This window comes from Conger conger, chromosome 12 (genome assembly GCF_963514075.1).
Source record: "Conger conger chromosome 12, fConCon1.1, whole genome shotgun sequence".
In the NCBI taxonomy this organism is placed as follows: Eukaryota; Metazoa; Chordata; class Actinopteri; order Anguilliformes; family Congridae; genus Conger; species Conger conger.
This window is the reverse complement of record NC_083771.1, coordinates 28982359-28996640: the sequence shown is the minus strand read 5'-3', so window position 1 is coordinate 28996640 and position 14282 is coordinate 28982359. Positions and strand designations below refer to the sequence as shown.

The following is a 14282-nucleotide window of genomic DNA, read 5'->3' as shown; positions in this document are numbered from 1 at the left end:
TTTGTAGTGATGTGTGGGTTCGTCTCACCAGGTCTCAGGCCATTCTATCTGAAATCTTTCTTGGTCTTCCAGACCTTGCCTTGACTTCAACTGTTCCATTTATCTTCCATTTTCGAATACTGTTTCAGACAGTGGAAATAGGTCGTTTTTAGAAACATTGAGAGAGTTTTTGTAGCCTTCTCCTTCTTGGTGGAAATGAACCATTTCATTCTGAAATCCTTGGACAACTGTTGGACAACCAGACAGAACAGCCACTGCAGTTGGATACTTTAGATGGCATGGAGTAACTTCAGAATAAAAAGTTCAGCCCTGAAATCACCTGACTCATTGGAGCTCTAACAAGTAAATAACCTGGGTCTGGACCTTAGTAATCATCTTTTTAAAAAGTTACAAAAAATAACCCAAAAGGGCTCCCAAACGTTTGCACACAGCCCTTTTCTTAAAAAAAAAAAAAAAGCCATTATAAATAGCAAAAAATGAAAATAAAAAGCAATCTTGCTTTAAAATTTGCAGAAAGGTCTCGTGTTTAACCAGGGGTGCCCACATTTTTGCACCCCACTCTATGTTCCAAATAGTTGATATTGGCAAGCCTAAGGTTTGGTCAATGTCTCTAACAGTTTTGTTCTTAATGGCTTCTTTGACTTTCCTTGGCACAACTTTGGTCCTCACATTGCTAAACTACAATAATAGTTTCCAAAGGTGATTGAGAGACTAGGTGCTGAGAGCTCTCTTATACCTGCATTAAGGAGGCAATTAAACACACCTGAGCAATTACAAACATCTGTGAAGCCATATGTCCCAAGCATTGTGGTGCCCTTAAATGGGGGGACTATGTATAAACACTACAGTTATTTCTACACGGTGAAACCTTAATGTATAAAAATGCCCTTTAATAAAATCTGAGAATGTGCACTTCAACAATATGTTAATTGTGTGATGGCAAATCAATTTGCCCCAAACATTATGGATGGCACTTTATGATGTGGCTCCCAATATGACGTAAATGTGTCATCAGTTGGACGAGAAAACGGATGGAAGAGCAGTATCAGATTTCAACGCTGAACCTGTCTTCTGTCACTGACTTGTTTGCTTGCTGGGAAGATTGAGTCCTCTACAAAACGTCACAGGAGACAACTGCAGCACTGTCAATTTAGCAGAAGCAAACTCCGCCAGAATCTTTTTTTGTCTACCGGAATTTGTTGATCACGGTCATGGGGCAACTAATAACAGGTACGTGCGTTACTGTGAGGAAAGTTCCGATGAATGATGGCTTTCTCCAAATTATTTGGACAATGTAACATTTTAGCCTTGCATTACGGGTGTGTATAGCCACGACGGTCGGGTTTTTCTGATGCTGATCCTGCGTCATAACGAAAAAATGGTTGAAAATAGTTTTCAAGCAAACCTCTTCCCTCAGCCGCATAAGGTTAGCGTCCAGGGTCTTTTCATCAACAGAAAGAAGACACTCACCTGTCGGTGCTGTTGCAGGTGAGTCGAGCGTAGGCTATAGGTTAGAAAGAAATGCAAGCGCACAAAACACGATGGAGTTTTTTTTTTTAAATAACGCATCCATGTCTGTGCTTTAAAACGAGCGTTCTATGGCTATTAAGAGGGAGGGAAACGGCTGTTTTCAAGTAAAATTTATTTAACATAACGACCTCGGAAGATCATTGAAATTGATGCCGAGTTTACATAAAACAATAACATTTCAAAACAAACACATCTTAAAACAATTAGAACGGTGTGAATAATAAGTTAAAACAGCTAGGCTATAAAGTGAGATGGAAGTTGTGAGGAATACAGGCTGAACACCAGTAACATACTGTGTTTCAAAAGGCATTTGCTTGGACATGTTGATCAAAGCAGGGTCTGCTGGTTTTTCCTTTGAACCTCAAAAAAACCAGTCAGACACAATAAATCAGCTGGGACCTGCAGACCCTGTGGCTCTCCAGGACTGCCCTAGCCACATGCCACTGCCCTGAACATGAGCAAACCTGTCATAAATTGTAGGTCAAGAATGCTGCAAAACGGTGACTCTTGTGATGGGAGAGTATGGTTTCACAAACCCCAATAATATGCAAAGCAACCATGCTGCCAGTTAGTGGCTTGTTTGAAACAGTGGTTGTTTGCACTTTCTTGCACCTTGCACTATCTATTTCGGCTTGTTTTCAGTTTCATCATCATTGCTTGCATCAATTTTGTGCTTTGAATGTGTTTTTTACGACTGCCCAGATCTCAGGTTCAGCTGTTAGGCTGAATAAATATGCTTAAATTCCCTGAGATAATATGCTAATAATTCAGATGAAAAGCATTTGATGACCTGTGTTTTTGTTTGTCTTGCAGTTAAAAAGAAAGGGGAACCCACAAAAGACAACGGATCCACCAAAGGTCTCGTGTTTGATTTTTTCAAATTCAAAACCCTTGTTCCCTTACTACCAGTTTCTATGCTATAAAGCCCTCACTTTCTAATGAGTTCATAAGCCTGTATTACAAACTGTGATTCTTTCACAATTATGCCTGAAGCCATAAGTGCAAAAATAGAAATGGTATTGAAGTGTTTTAAATTTGGTACCAAGGAAGTGGGATAATTCATCGGCAATATTTCTGAAAGGAACATTTTACCAGTCCTGCTAGCCTATCTGGCCAGCTAACCAAATTCCTGAAGGACAGGACAGATAGGGCACCACATGACTGGTTTATTACACCAACCACAGTGGTCTGCAGGGGGGCGGTAGAGAGAGGGTAAACACTACAGAAACACAGGTGCTTCAGTACATCAAGTTAGACCTGCACTTTATACACCATATCTACACAATAAAATTAAGGTAACAGAATACAAATATTATTATTGAATAAATATAACACACACACACACACACACGCACACACACACACACAGACACACACACACACATATATATATATATATATATATATATATATATATATATATATATATATATATATATATATACATATTATTGATTCAATTGATATAACACATAATACTATTGATTGAATGTGTTAACTTACATTTACGTTATTGAGTAAATAGAGGTGTCATTCTTTATATTGTGGCACAAAACACATAGAACGTGCAATAAGCAACTTTGCTCACAATCCTGGAAGGCACGCAGTGCTCAAGAGAACCTGTAGAGGGCAGGCTATAGCGCTTCAGGACTGGAGTTTGAAATGCTCTGTTTTGCATTACTTAAGGTCAGTGTGATATTTTATGTATTTGTATGATTTGTTTGTATTTTTGGTCCTTGGTTAACATGGTTAACCTCGTTAGTGCTTTAGTGGTGTTGCAAGGTATGAGAATGTTGTTAGCCAGTTCTGGCAAGAACACTCATAAATCAGGCGAATGCAGCTGCGCTCTGTCATCGTAAAAATGAACCGTAAATAGTTTTGTAAACGGAGCATCCTTTAACGGCAGACGGCAACTTTGAGAGCGAGTTTGTGGAAACTCACAACGCGTATCGCAGGACACACAGCGCACCGCCGGTGACGCTGAGCCAGGAGCTTTGCAGATCCGCGCAGGTGTGGGCGGATCACCTGCTGTCCGTCAAAACGATGGAGCACAGCGAGACGGAGGACGGAGAGAACATTTACTACGCCTGGAGCTCCGCCCCCAAGAAACCCACAGGTGCACAGCGAGCCCGTTGATCATGGGATTCCTCCGACAAGACGCTACTGCTGTATACGCCATGTATGCATCTCAAATACATACCCTAAATCAAACTACGACCACTCCCACATACTGTACACTGCAGTCCGTAAGTATTTGGACAGTGACAGTTTTTGTTGTTTTGGCTCTGTACTATTATTTAATATTATTTATTTGGGTCAAATAATTATTTCTTGATTTGAATCCAACAAATCACATATGGTTAAAGTGTAGATTCTATGTTTTTATTAAAGGGTTGATTTCACCATGTGGAAATTACAGAAATGTTATTACATAGCAGTCGTGTTTAATACTTTATCACATATCCCTTGCATGCAATAACTGCTTTAGGTCTGTAACCCATGATAGGCGTGTACTGCAGCCACTAGCTCCTGTTTGGGAAGAGGGAGTTGCCTTAAGTGTTCTCTTCAGCATATGAAATGCATGTTCATTTGGATTTAGATTTAGTGACTGACTTGACCAGTCAATAATTCTCCAATTTCTGCCTTTGAAAAAAGTATTTGTTGCTGTATTTGGCGCATTCACCAATGTATAACTTTTTCTAGGAGCAACATTTACATTGGGTCCAGTCCTACGCATGTAAACACGCATACCATTCATTTCCCATGGAAAGCCTTGCAGTGCAGAACCTTGGGTCAAGCTTTCAAACTAGGCGTTGCAGATCAAATATGAACACTGCCAGCTTTCAGCAATGGCATTGCTTATTTCTTGCCTCAAATGTTTTCAAAAACATATTTAGTGGACCGTTTAGGAAAAATTAGATGAAGTGTATAAATGGCCCACCTTATTATTATTATCTTCTTCCAAAAAACCAATGAACCGCAGTCTACCCAATGAGGTACAGACTACGTGGTAGATGTCTCTTCTCGTCAATCCCATTGGCCATCTAGCCTACGGAATGCACCTACAGTACCGTATATCTACTGTATTATAATGGACATCTTCATTTACAAAAAGATGAATCTATGATAAGAATACAAAAATGTTCTTACATGAGGCCCATTGGTTTGCGATAGGACGAAGGCCATCCAATCAGTTTGGAGGCATCAGTGAATACAAGTGAGCCCTTACCTGTGGAAGCCATGCATGCCAAAACCATAATGCCCCAGACCATGTTTTACAGATGTTTCACTCTGATACAAGCAAATTTTGGTTGATCTGTTCACATGACATTTAGCAGGGGTGCAAGGTATGAAAATGTTGTTAGTCAGGTCTGGCAGGAATGCTCATAAATGCCATTTGTAAATAGTTTTGTAAATAAAATCTTTGAATGACTTCAGCTCCTTTTGGCCTCCACACCTTGGCTCTTGCCATCACGCTGACACAAGCAAATTTTGGTGAATCTGTCCATATGACGTTTTTTTCCACAACTTTTGCAAACCGTAACCTGCCAATCCTGTTTTTGCAGTGCTTTCCATCTTGCAGTGTAGCCTCTGCAGTTCTGTTCCTGAAAGTGTAGTTACTGACACATGAACATCTGCCTCTGACAGTTGCTGATCTGTTTGAGGTGTTTGTGGATTTTTAGTATTATATATTTTTTATTATTGGTGTGAATTCTTCAGTCAAAAACTGTAGATCATCCTTGGCCAGTGCACTCGTTCTTCTTGTTCTGCACAGTTCAGTGACATTGTCATTGAAATGGGGGGGTATATAAAAAGCACTGTAATTTCTACCTGGTGAAACCAAAAATTTATAAAAATGCCGTTTAATAAAAGCTGAGAATTTGTACACATTACAAATCTAAAATTGCAGAGTGCAGAGACAAATCAAGAAAATATGTCCGAAAAATGATGGTGGGACACTGTATAAAACACATTTTACAATGCGTACTATTATTTATGATGTGGCTGCATTGAGTAGCACTGTCACCTCACAGTGAGAAGGTACTGATTTCAAAACTGCGAGCCTCGCTGTGTGGGTGTGTTTTCTCTGGGTACCCCAGTTTCCTCCAGTCCAAAGACATGTAGGTTAGACTAATTGGAGAGCCTAAATTGTCTTTCGGATATGAATGTGTGAGCGAATGGTGTGTGGGCCCTGTGATGGATTGGTGACCTGTCCAGGATGCATTCCTGACTTCCAGCCAATGCATGCTGGGATAGGTTCCAGCCCCTCCAGTGACCCTTACCAGATCTACACAGTTTAGAAAATGGATGGGTGATGGATAGTCGTTTGTGATGATTTTAATACAAGTAATGGAAGCATTTTTGTACATATTAAATGAGCTTTTTGTGCTTTGTAAATGGCAAATGGCTGGCATTTATATAGCACCTTTATCCAAAGCACTGTACAATTGATGCTTCTCATTCACCCATTCACACACACACACACACACACACACACACACACGGCGATTGGCTGCCTTGCAAGGCACCAACCAGCTCATCAGGAGCATTTAGGGGTTAGGTATCTTGCTCAGGGACACTTCTGGGTTTAATATTCTTTTGCTGTGTTTGCAGGAAAGGAAGCAGTAGACAGCTGGTACAGTGAGATCAAAGATTACGACTTCAGCAAACCAGGACCCAGTATGGAGACTGGTAAGAAATACAATTTTGTGTACACATAGCCTAGCCAAAAGCTACCAGGAGAATGAAATCCCAACAAACCCTAATATTCTTTAAATTCTTATTGAAAGTTTCCACAGTTAAACTTTTTTTCCTTCATGACATGACATGAAATGTATGATAATGAATAATTGTATATATAATTTTATATATATTTATTTATATATATTAATCCCAGCTATGAGTTGCTGTTACACAAACTGGAAACATCATATCAACATTTGACACCTTATGTGCTTAGCTGACATTTTGACCGACAGGTTGTAGGATGAGCATCATTGAGCACACTTGAAGCTAACAATGTCTCCCCCTGGTGTCCACAACAGGGCACTTCACCCAGTTGGTGTGGAAGAGCACGACGGAGGTGGGGGTGGGTCTCGCCACTGATGGAAACACCGTGTTTGTGGTGGGCCAGTACAGTCCTGCGGGGAACATTACCAGTGTGGAGTACTTTGAGAATAACGTCTTGCCACCAGGTAAATTAAATGTAAAAAGTATGCTTTGCTTGAAAATCTAATTTTTTAAAATTTTAGATCTGTTAATAAATGTGCTGCAATGCTTTGTCTTATTTTATTATATCAGTGTGTGTCTGTCCTTTTCTGACAAGGAGTAAGACTTGTGACACAATGCAAATGTCAGAGACATCTGATAAAGTCCAATGTAATTGATGATAATCCAATGTAATCTAATCTTTATACTTCTCTGGAAAGAAAATAATGGTTTTCACTGTAAGCCTTTATCTGCCAGCTGAACTGAGCAGTGTATTTATTTGTGCAATGAGAAATATATACAAAAAGGCAAGAAATTAACTAAAATTGATATACAGAAATATATGAATAAACTACTACTATTTGAGTGGGAAAAGAAACGCGAGCATTTGGTTGCACTCTCACTGCTAAATGTAAATTTTAATCAAATTTGATAAATTTCAGATTTACATTAATTTGTTTAATCGGCGGACACTTTTATCCAAAGCACACAATGCCTAGTGCATGAAGTTCCCACTACTGGCCTACTGTCAGCACAGCTGTCATTGTTAAGGTCAATAAAAAAATAAAAAAATACAGATGAACACTATTACAGATATTGAACATGACTTTAATAGAAACAAAACCTCAATGTAAAAATAAATAGTGCTGTAATGAATTATATATATATATATTATATTATATTATATTATATATAATATATAATATATATAATATTGTCACACATAAGTCCCTATGCTGGAGAGGAGATACTAGTACACAGTCTGCAGTGGGAGAACTGGATTAATTGTGATGTGCACCAGTTGTACAGAAGTAAAGAAGTAAGAACAGGGATATGTGCTCAGGGTATGCATTAAAAGGCACTGCCTAACTTTCCTAACTGAAAATCCAACAACATCCAACAATAATGAAATTATTACATTGTGTAAGATTGCTTATTACCAGTCAGCTTTATTTTCACAGCATATAACATTCTGTAAATTCAAAGTGTTATCCGTCATGTTTCATTCTAACCCTGACTCATCTATCCTGCCCACAGTAGGTTGAGGACCTGTCGGTCCATCAGCGGTGACATGTGGCAGACAGCAAAGAGAAGGCAACAGAGCCCAGAGCAGCCGAGTTTGTTCAAAATAAGCCCCGGTTTACTGCAATATTACCCGCTGTCTTTTCCAACAATATAAGTGTTGTCTCTATGGTTAAAAGATCACCATCACTGCCTGTTTTAATGGGAGAGCTGTTGTCATTATCACCCTCTCTGCCATTTTCTTTTTAAACTAGAGGCCCATATTCACTTTCAGCCCTGACTCCAGACTAATCCCCTCAAGGAGTCAATGTCTCTATGAATCCAGTGTAATTCTCTCTGCCCTTTTCAGTGAAATTATTTTATTTGTAATGTTTTACATAAATATTAACATTTACCTCCTCCTACTCCCTCCACTCTGATGTGGAAAAGGTAACTTAAAATACAAGTTCAAATATATTGTAATTAAATAAAACCAAATAAAACCAAACCACGCTCTCTGCTGGTCCACCATCACCAAGTCTCAGTAAAGAGTAAAATGTCGTAGTATTCTGAGTCACTCGGTCACACTCTTGTTTCACTGAAACATATTTGGAAAAAATAATGTCATAGTGTTTGTTTGTACATTTCATCTGCTCTTTATTAATGTCATGCAATTTGCATCTCAACCTCATTATAATCAATTGCACATAAATGTCACACTGCACTACAACCAAAGAAACACATAAATAGGTGGCACAGCATAAAAACATTTTTGAAATCTGAGATTTAAAGCATCAATATGAACTTAGTGTAGATACACAGCAATATTAAGGATGTAGTGTTACACCCAGCCTCTAACCTGTTTTGACTTGTCAATGCACGGACATCACATTTGTGGAGCATAGGCTTTCTGCCCACTATGGCTGTTTGCTGATGATGTGTCTTGCTGATGACGTCTCCATAGGCACAGTTACGTTGACCTTTCTTGGTCACTGAAGCTTCCACCAAATTCACCCTGACACCCTTTCAAAGTCACTGTGATAATTTGCAAAAAAAACCCTCTATGGCAGTGTTTAAAAATCTGTGAGAACTGTAGACTTTATGACTCTAATATCACCCTCGCTCTCCTTTTTAAACTAGGAAACCATATTAGCTTTCACTCCAACTCATTTTATTAAACAGTCAATGTCTCTGACTATCATCTGTCCTTTTCAGTGAAATTATTTTTATTTGTAATTTTCTACTATTTTCTGTTACATTAGCATTTGAAAAGTGTGCCTTGACAGCGAAATCTGTAGTTGGGCAATAGTCCAAGCTGCATGCATAAAGAGTGTTAAGTCCAGCTGGTGTCATTACACGTGAGCCCTCCCATGTTTTATATGGAGAGTATCAGCTTATGCCCTCCAACAGGCCCTTCAGGGTCCCACAGGTTAGGTTTACCAGGCCCCACAGGTTAGACTTACCAGGCCCCACGGGTTAGACTTACCAGGCCCCACGGGTTAGACTTACCAGGCCCCACAGGTTAGACTTACCAGGCCCCACAGGTTAGACTTACCAGGCCCCACGGGTTAGACTTACCAGGCCCCACAGGTTAGACTTACCAGGCCCCACAGGTTAGACTTACCAGGCCCCACAGGTTAGACTTACCAGGCCCCACAGGTTAGACTTACCAGGCCCCACGGGTTAGACTTACCAGGCCCCGCGGGTTAGACTTACCAGGCCCCACAGGTTAGACTTACCAGGCCCCACAGGTTAGACTTACCAGGTCCCACAGGTTAGATTTACCAGGCCCCACAGGTTAGACTTACCAGGCCCCACGGGTTAGACTTACCAGGCCCCACAGGTTAGACTTACCAGGTCCCACAGGTTAGATTTACCAGGCCCCACAGGTTAGACTTACCAGGCCCCACGGGTTAGACTTACCAGGCCCCACAGGTTAGACTTACCAGGCCACACAGGTTAGACTTACCAGGCCCCACAGGTTAGACTTACCAGGCCCCACAGGTTAGACTTACCAGGCCCCACGGGTTAGACTTACCAGGCCCCACAGGTTAGACTTACCAGGCTCCATGGGTTAGACTTACCAGGCCCCACAGGTTAGACTTACCAGGCCCCACGGGTTAGACTTACCAGGCCCCGCGGGTTAGACTTACCAGGCCCCACGGGTTAGACTTACCAGGCCCCACAGGTTAGACTTACCAGGCCCCACAGGTTAGACTTACCAGGCCCCACGGGTTAGATTTACCAGGCCCCACGGGTTAGACTTACCAGGCCCCACAGGTTAGACTTACCAGGCTCCATGGGTTAGACTTACCAGGCCCCACGGGTTAGACTTACCAGGTCCCACAGGTTAGACTTACCAGGCCCCACAGGTTAGACTTACCAGGCCCCACGGGTTAGATTTACCAGGCCCCACGGGTTAGATTTACCAGGCCCCACGGGTTAGACTTACCAGGCCCCACAGGTTAGATTTACCAGGCCCCACGGGTTAGACTTACCAGGCTGCAGAACGCATTGTAACCCGACCTTCAGGAAAAAAATGTGCTCAGCATAGGCCCAGCACAAGTGCAATTGGTTGAGGCGATGCAACAAATGGGCTATGGCGCAGGTGTAATTAAGATGGGAACCTATGTATGTTTTATAATGATCTATTAAAAAATGTGCTGCAATGGCTTGTCTTATTTTATTATATCAGTGTGTCTGTCTTTTTCTGACAAGGATTAAGGACTTGTGACACAATACAAATGTCAGAGAAATCTGACAAAGTGTAATCCAGTGTAATCTAATCTTTATACTTCTCTGGAAAGAAACTAGTCTCACTGGTTTTCACTGTAAGCCTTTATCTGCCAACTCAACTGAGCTGTGTATTTATTTGTGCAATGAGAAACATATACAAAAAGGCAACAAATTAAACTGAGTGACCATTTATATGCAGAAATATATGAATCAATAAACAACATTTGGATGGAAAAAGAAGATCAAGCACTTGGGTGCACTGCCATTGCTACATTTTAAGTATTACCGCTCTTATTACTGCCATTGCAGAGAGCAACACCGCTGTAGAGTGCTGGAGCCACGCCTACACACCTAGGTTACAGTGACACGGTGTGCTTATTTCCACAGAAAAGAGGCTGGGACCAGGAAAGCACACACTAAGAGAGCAGCGCGACTGCAAGGAAACCAAGGGGGCACAAGAAAAGCTGTTCTGCTCTTAAGCTATCCAGCATTTGGCCTTTATTTTGGTTTCTTTCTGGATCATGTGAGGGACAATGAGATGCCAGTGAAAAGTGGAATTACTGTATCTCCCTGTGTCCTACTACTCTGTTCATCCCAGGGGTGTCACCTGGTGTGTGACATGTGTGTTGTCCATATTTGCAGAAGTCATGGTAGTTTCACAATAGTTTCCCAGAAGTTGCTAATTTAGCCACAATTTTATGACATTTCTGAGAATCACAGAGGCCATTCTTTGTTCATTTTTCTCCCCAAACTATGTGTTTGCACAATGGCCCATAACCCACCTATAAAGAATAACGCCTCCCCTGTCCTGGTTTCTGTGATGGGAGACCAAACACTGATAGTTTGCTGAGGTGAGTTTTGATGGTTCAAGGCATGGACCTGGGTGGGTGTCTCACAATACACAATGTCCCTAATGTGTTCCATCGAGTCATGCAGTCTACACCTCAGAATGTCCCCCACCCTTTCCCCCCTTATATATTTGTGATGGTAACCCAAGAGGTGGGAGGCAACGAAAGAGCCCACAGATATAAAAGCTTAGAATACACTGTAAACTAGTTAAACCTGTTAGGGAATACACAAGAAGGTAATCCAAAACTAAGATGTCCAAAATAACAAGATGGCTATAGATAAAAATATAAATGCAAAACAATATGAAAAGTATGCAGCGGAAGGTGGGGTTCTGCAGTTCTGGCTGATGTGGGGGGCGTTCCACCACCGGGGGCCAAGGACACCCTGAGAGCGGGAGCCAGGCTTGCAGAGGTTGCAGAATGAAGGGGTCTGGCTTGTCTGGAACATTTATAATTTGATGCAAACTGCTATGTTGAGTTGGTAGCTGCACAGTTCTGAGTGGGTCAGTCTGCTGTCCACCACTCTTCTGAGGTTCCTGGCAGTGAAGGAATATGATGGTGTGCCGTCGCCCTGGATGACACAGAAGTCAGGTGAAGGAGATGATGGGGCAGGAAGGCAGCTTCAGGCAAGGTTTTTCGTCCCAGCTCTGCTTATCATACGCGCAAGCCTGGATCTGCCTGGCATGGTGACATGTATTTCAGTTGGGGTGTGGAGGAAAGAATGAGTGGAGTCTCATCAGCATAGCAATGATAACAATATTATGACAACCCATGGGCAAAGATGACAGGGTTGAGACCTCTGGTGTAAAGAGAGAAAAGGAGCGGACTGAGAATATAGCCCTGGGGGACACCTGTGGAGATACGGCCATGTGTTGAAATGGCACTAACCCAGGCAACCTGGAAGGGAATGATCAGTGACGTAAAACCAATACAGGCTCATGCCATTAATCCCCATTTCACAGAGGGGAAACAGGAGGATCCGATGATTGAGGGTGTCAAATAATGCAAGCCGGGGAGGATGAGTACAGAAGAAAGGCATCTCTAGTAGAATTAAGTGCCTTACTGATGGAAAGGAACTTAAAGGAGGAGGGAAAAACATCCAGCAGGTAGGGAAGAGTTCACTAGGGAGGATGTCAGGGGCATGGACTGCAGGGCATCGACGATGAGGGGATCCAGGAGGGGTGGAGGGGTAATAGGAGAAGGGCTAAAGGTAGATCCAGGTGCCACTGAGCCTTGAGGGAGATGTGAATGTCTGTAACTTGAATTAAGTTGCAAAGAGAAGTTGGACGTGGGGAAGGTGGTGGGGAGAGGAGAGAGGAGAAGGCAGAGAACAGCTTATGAGTGTTATAATATTCTGAATTGGTGTGAAAATGAAAGTAGTGTTTGGGAAAAATGCCCTTTTTAACATTTCACAGGTGAGCATCGTCTGATGAAACAGATCCAGTAAAAAACACAACAATAGCTATTCTTCTCTTTAACTTTCGTATTTATTTGCAAAAAAAAAACTTTCGTATTTATTTGTATTTATCTTACAGTAGCAAATGCAACTTGTAAAGCTCTTTAAAGGGAGGGCAACACCAAAAAGAATCACCACTGGTAATACATTTTCAATACTGTCAGAGTTAGGCAAAGCAGCATATCTTCAAAGAACACATCTTCAAAAGGAAAGTCAACTGTGATTGAAACAAAGAAAGGCCATACTTGAAAGGCTTTACTGTAAACAACAAGTGAAATGTAATGTCCTCAATTGGAACAGCATTTTTATTTTTCAAATATTCTAAATAATATCAGAACAAAACCAAACCGCTTATCAAATAGGTCAGCCTAATCTAGGAAGACCACTATGACTGAACTTTCCCAATCAAAAAAGGATCCAAATTCTTCAAGATTTGTGCATTTTGAGGTCGCTTTCAAAGTTGTAAACATTTCTGAGTTATGAAGGACCCTCCTTCACGATGCACCCACACCTCTGATGTTTTACTGCATTATCAGCAGTATTCTCTGTGGAACCCCTGCTGAGACGTGATAAGACCAGAGCTGGCTGGTACCTCTCCATGCGCGGTTTCACAAGCAGAACCGCCACTGGTTCCCCCCCATAACCACAGCTTCCTTCCTCTGAATTTGCACTGCCTGAAAGCACGTTGTCACATTAACGTCAGTCACAGACAGCCGCCATCACTCACGGCAACGGACGAAGCCGCTACAGTTCTGAGACCAGTTCCTACGACCCGATTGGCACAGATTCCTCGTCAGCCCCCGAACATGGCGTTCCGCTTCTCAGGTGAGTGAAGACAACTATCCAGAAGTGAGCTCACAGCTGCTAACCTGAATCTTCAATCTTGACACAAGCAGACATGAGGTCTACAATCTTCCAGCTTTCGTCCTTCCTGTGTTTGGAGACTTCAGTGTGTGTGTCTGTAGCTCTTACTTAGTAAATTAAAATATTATTTAACCAGGTTTAAGTCAACTGAGAACTCAATTTGCTTTTGCAGTGATTGTCTGGGAATCAAAGTGGGTTGGGTGAATCAATGTAATAGCCAATCAGAGGCTGGGGGTGATGTGACTGGCAGATACAGGTCTAGGTCTGCCCAGCCGAAGTGCTTTTTTTGGAATGTATGAAATTTTTTGCCCTTGAGCAATGAGCAGGCTTTGTCCAAAATGAATTGATGTGTCATGCACAGACACGCAAAGTACCGTATAAATGAGCCAATGCATAGTGTGGCACAGAGCCGCAAACTCAGTCAGGTTGCAGGCTAATCGCTACACACTTAACTCTCTTCCTTCCTTCACATGATCTATATAGTATGGACAGTTGAAATGAATACAGCCAAAACCTCACTTAGACAATCAGTAGCCACTTCCGATCGGTGAAATGAGGGAAGGACGGGGGATGCCACTCTCTCCTTCCATCTCAATCATCTTTGGACAGAAAGTTACCTGCTAGTCTTAAGATGGAGG

General features: G+C 41.8%; 1 protein-coding gene across 1 annotated transcript; it reads left to right on the top strand.

The window, feature by feature from the left end:
* The first annotated feature begins 1004 nt into the window (after positions 1-1004).
* im:7150988 (Golgi-associated plant pathogenesis-related protein 1) lies at positions 1005-9261 on the top strand. The gene is made up of 6 exons (XM_061215647.1): positions 1005-1230; positions 2344-2388; positions 3437-3646; positions 6145-6222; positions 6576-6725; positions 7777-9261. Exons 1-6 carry the CDS (start codon positions 1212-1214, stop codon positions 7782-7784), a joined length of 510 nt encoding a protein of 169 aa, XP_061071631.1. The 5' UTR covers positions 1005-1211; the 3' UTR covers positions 7785-9261.
* The last annotated feature ends 5021 nt before the right edge of the window (positions 9262-14282 follow it).